Source organism: Petaurus breviceps, unplaced genomic scaffold, assembly GCF_028583685.1.
Source record: "Petaurus breviceps papuanus isolate PSGF00001 unplaced genomic scaffold, PetGlider_PUasm1.0 90887, whole genome shotgun sequence".
Classification (NCBI taxonomy): domain Eukaryota; kingdom Metazoa; phylum Chordata; class Mammalia; order Diprotodontia; family Petauridae; genus Petaurus; species Petaurus breviceps.
In genome coordinates, this window is record NW_027187370.1 from 2,016,833 (window position 1) to 2,021,289 (window position 4,457).

Here is a 4,457-nt window from a genome sequence, read left to right on the forward strand (position 1 = left end):
TTTTCTGGATTTATTTCTTAGAGCTAGTGGGGAGCCAGAATGCCTAGGACCCTTCTCTGAGCTTCTGGTCTCCTGGGTTTTTCTAGATTCCTCCTTCTGCAGGGAGAGGGGCTACCCAATGTATTCCACTAGTCACAGCTCAATTTCCCTTATACCCAGGAGAGAGGGAAGGCATATTTTGGCCAGGCAGAATCATAGAATTTAGAAGGGACCTTAGAGATAGATGTAGTCCAAACCCTACAAACTGGATAACTGAGGTTGAGAGAGGGAAAATAACCTTGCTCAGGGTCACACAGGTAGTAAATAAGAGAGCTGGGATTTGAACCCAGATTTTCTGACATTGAATCCAGTATTTTTTCCCTTATACTCACTCCCTTCTCTGAGTTGGGCCCTCCTAAGCATCCAGATTGGCCTTTCCTGCCCTGCCTTGTGTCTAGAGCCCCCCATAAGCCTTAGATTCCTTCCCCAGGGCCTAGACTTTCTGTCTCCCACCTATCTGAACAGTGTAGGGGCTAGAACAGTGGTTGCTTGGGGGTAGGAGGAAGATTTGCTGTGTGTGCGGGGGGAATAGTGAGAATATTCTCTTCCTGTCTGCCCTCCATGGCTGGGACATGAGTCAATATGACATCTGAGCACCCTGCACCCCCTGTGCCCTCAGGTTCCCTGAATTTGTGGGATCAGGACATAGCTGGGTTCCCAGAGGAGGCCCAAATATTTAATTCCATCTTCCTGAGGTTTTCCTTAAAAACAAGGACTAGGAGTCACTGACCCCTGCCTGTCTCTATCCAGCTTGACCATGGACAGCCCTAACATCAGTTCTTAGGGATTAATCTTTCCACCCATTTTTCCAGGCTCTTGGAACTCTCTGCCTGTGTCCAGTGTGGGGGGAGGTGTCGGGGGAGTGGGGGTGGGGTGGGGAAGCAGGCAGCTGCCCCTATTTACAGCTTTGTCCTTGTACCCTAGCCTTAGCGCTGCCCAGAAGCCACACTATATTTAACCTAGGACCTTGGCAGGAGCTGAAGGGCCATTTGCAGATCTGGACATCAAAAGAGTGTGGGCATTAGTGGGCTGGGCAGATTTAACCCCATGCCCTGGGGCCGGAGGGAAAGGCAGACAAATGCAGAGTCAGCTTTCACTTTTTATTTTAGCACTAACAGATAATGCTTGGGTGGGACCCCAACATTGCTCCCCCACCCCCGTCTCTTCCCATTGGGGCTCCCTTCTCCAGTCTCACATCCCCCTTCCATCTGGTCTCTTTCAGAGGGCTTTCTAGTCCCCCATTTACATCGCTCCTTTTTCCTCTAGATCCTGGTGTTCAGCCACCTAGTCTCCCATCTAACTCTTGTCAGCAATTTTCAGATGATGTTGATGTACCCTAGTTCCCCATCTTTTTACTATTGCCTCCTCCCTCTGGGAGCTCAAAAGACCCGCATGTCCACTTTTCAGCTCCCACTTCCCCAACCCAGCTCTGGGCTAACTACAAAGCTTTAATGACCAGCCCTCCCCTCCCCCCAGGTCTTAGCTGGGTAGCACCCACAGCAGGATGGGCATAGGAGTCGGGGGAGAAGGGATTTCACCCCCAGAATCCCCTTCAGCCTCTCTGTGCTTCCTGGGACAGGGATCGGGATAGAGAGCGGCGAGGGGCACCTGGCTTGCCAAACTGGGGATGGCTGGCGGCCACCACAGGAGGCAGCTCCTTTTTGATGTCAACCACCTCTCGCCGGTCCAAGCACTGCCCTCCCAGAGCTGTTTCCAGAGCCAGGAGCTCCCGAAGCTGGATGGGGGTAGCCTCGCGATCTTCCTTTAAGCCCACCTTCGAGGGTGTAAAGATGGGCAGAGGCAGTGTCCTTGCATACGGCAGCTGGTATTCCTGCAGCCTCTGGCCGAGGATGCCCATCCGCATCACCTGCAAGGGTGAACGCTGCACCAGCGCCTGGCACTGCCCCTGCCGGTGGTATGTTTCTCGGTGTTGGGTATCTTCTTCATGCACAGAACAACTGGAAAAAGAGCATTATGTGGGGAAAGGAGAACCCTGGGGAAGAGCCTTTATTCCCAAGGGTGAGAGCCTTATCCATCACAGGCTGTCTGGCTCTCCTGGGTCTGAGTGCCTGTGTGTGTGTGTAACAGCAAGGCATCCCCTTGGTGGACGTGGTTGAAATCACCGCTTATGGGCATCCCATCTGGCCCAGGGAGAGGAGGTAAGTTTTAGAGTAGGGCTGAGGGGACACTTACCCCTCCTCTGGCCGGGAAGACAGTGTCAGATCCTTCCATTCAGCCCAAAAAGTTTCCCTGCGTTCTACATTCTCTTCTGATAGCTTGCAGCTCAACTCGAATGCAGCCATGGTCACTCTAGGTCGGCTCTCTCTCAATCTGGTCCTCTCTCTGATGCTTTATATAACCCCTGCCTGCCACCACCACCCCCAATCTATTTTCAGGCCCATTGCGAAGGAACTATATCTGGAGCCCAGACTCAGGGAAGGAAGGGGGGGGCATAGTGGATAGAGTGTGCATTTTATATGAGGGGGGCAAAGGAGGGGCAGGGATCATCTACTTTCAACTTCTAGGGGCTGGGACAGGGTTAAACATTGTTCCCTCTGACTTTCCCAGGACGCCCCAGGGCTAGAAGATGGGATAGAAGTCATAGATTTGGCTTGGTATCGATTGCCCAGTCTCCTTTTGGGGAGTGAGGCAGGAGACAGACACTTCTGGAGCCCTCAGCACTCCCAATGCACCTTTAGAGGCCAGCCACATGCATACGTCACTGGGGTCCCTGCCCAGAACTGCTGGGAACAACAGTCTTGCCCTCTCTACCGAGGGAAGTTTGGGGACGTGTTTGTAAACAGAACAGCGCATGTCAGACTCCAGTAGCGCCCAGTCTCACCTCTAGGAGTTGGCAGGCTTCACACCCAAATGTCCTCCCGACCCTGACACGGTTCTCTGCCCTATGGGTTACTTAAAGGGGTTAATGGCTCTGTGTTCACAAACCCCTGGGGCCATAAGAAAAGGGGCATACTCCCCTGTTGCCCAACAGTTCCCTCCAGAGAACAGTAACCAGTTTAGGTCAGTGTTCTTACGCCTGTCCCCTTCCTTAGAGAGGCGGGGGAGGGTGGTGGTGGTGTTAATCCCCTTTCTGGTCTCCTGGGCACTGATGACCTTTGTCTGTTGTTTGTCTTTCCTACGGCCAAGCTGGGCCAAAGCAGCTGTTCCCCCAGGCAGTGCCAGCACTGGAGAGTGGCCCAGTCTCTGGGAAGGGCAGCATCCCTCAGCTCCACTTGCTTGAATATGAGGAGGTGGGGTAGCCTGGCCTTGGAGGAAGGATCAGGTTTAGGTTTTCCCCCTATCGCTACTGAGTTCTTACTAGGACCCAGGCAAGGCTATTCCCTCTTAGGATCTTACTTTTGTCCCCTGTAAAAATAAGGGGGTTGGACCTCTCTTAGATGCCCTCCAGCCTTGAATTCTGCTCCTCAGAGCAGGTGTTAATTGTTCTTCTGTTTCAGCTAGGTTCAGATGTCTGTGACCCCATTTGGAGTTTCTTGGCAAAGATACTGGAGGGGTTTGCCATTTCCTTCTCTAGTTCATTTTACAGATGAAGAAACTGAGGCAAACAGGGTTAAGTGACTTGCTCAAGGTCACACAGCTAGTGTCTGAGGCCAGATTTGAACTGAGGAAAAGATGAGTCTTCCTGCAGCATTCTTCCCACTGCACTACCTAGCGATGCTAATGCACAAGGACCTGGAGGGGTGATGGTGGGCATCCATGGCAGTGCTCTGTGGGCAGAAAGGAGCACAGATCATAGCTTTAGAGGAGGAAGAGGTCTTAAAGGTCATGAAGGCCAATCCCCTCATTTGCAAGGAGGGGAGAGTTGGAGAAATGTCCATGGCTCCCCAGTCCCTGTAGGATCAACTGCAGAGCCCTCTGTTTGCTGTTGGTCCCATCTTATATTTCCCACCTTATTCTCCATTACCCCCTTCTGTGAACTCTATAGTCTGGCCAGATTGGCCTGTTTCTCGAACCCAACACTCGGATCTCCTATCTCTGTGCCTTTGCCCAGGCTGTTTCAAAGGCCTAGAAGGCATTCTCTCCTCTCCTGCTGTCTCCCTCCAGCCCCCAGTCCCACTGCCAGCTGTAGTTGCCTGCCTGGTCACAGGTCCTACCCTCTCCAATGTCAGTGGCTTGAGAGAAAACATAAGAGCAAAGGGTCTTGAATCCAGACCCATAACCACACCTACCCGTGCTCAAATAGGGTAGTTTGTCCAAGCACGTGGAGTAGAGGAAGGGCAGACATTCTTCCTGGACTAACCAAACCCTGGGCTCAGAGACTGAGGGGGTCCCAGAGACAAGAGTGAGCAGTGGCTGAAGCTCCTCCCCATTCTCTGGATCTCCTTCCCTGGCCTCCTGGCCCCACCCCAATGACTGGCCCTTCTCCCAAGGTCACTCCAACAAAAGGTCAGTCAGGA

At 52.7% G+C, this 4,457-nt stretch overlaps 1 protein-coding gene across 1 annotated transcript; it reads right to left on the minus strand.

The window, feature by feature from the left end:
- Positions 1 to 1,125: 1,125 nt before the first annotated feature.
- TCAP (titin-cap) lies at positions 1,126 to 2,448 on the minus strand. Its single transcript, XM_069074277.1, has 2 exons — positions 2,233 to 2,448; positions 1,126 to 1,997 (listed from the first exon to the last, which is right to left on the minus strand). The coding sequence occupies exons 1-2, from the start codon at positions 2,340 to 2,342 to the stop codon at positions 1,592 to 1,594; spliced, it is 516 nt and encodes a 171-aa protein (XP_068930378.1). The 5' UTR covers positions 2,343 to 2,448; the 3' UTR covers positions 1,126 to 1,591.
- Between the last annotated feature and the right edge of the window lie 2,009 nt (positions 2,449 to 4,457).

What these genes read in the sequence shown, in the direction of transcription:
- TCAP (XM_069074277.1), bottom strand. Translation starts at nt 2,342, where the DNA reads ATGGCTGCATTCGAGTTGAGCTGCAAGCTATCAGAAGAGAATGTAGAA. An exon ending in TCTTCCCGGCCAGAGGAGGG is followed by an intron (nt 1,998 to 2,232) that starts GTAAGTGTCCCC and finishes CTCTTTTTCCAG; the next exon opens with TTGTTCTGTGCATGAAGAAG.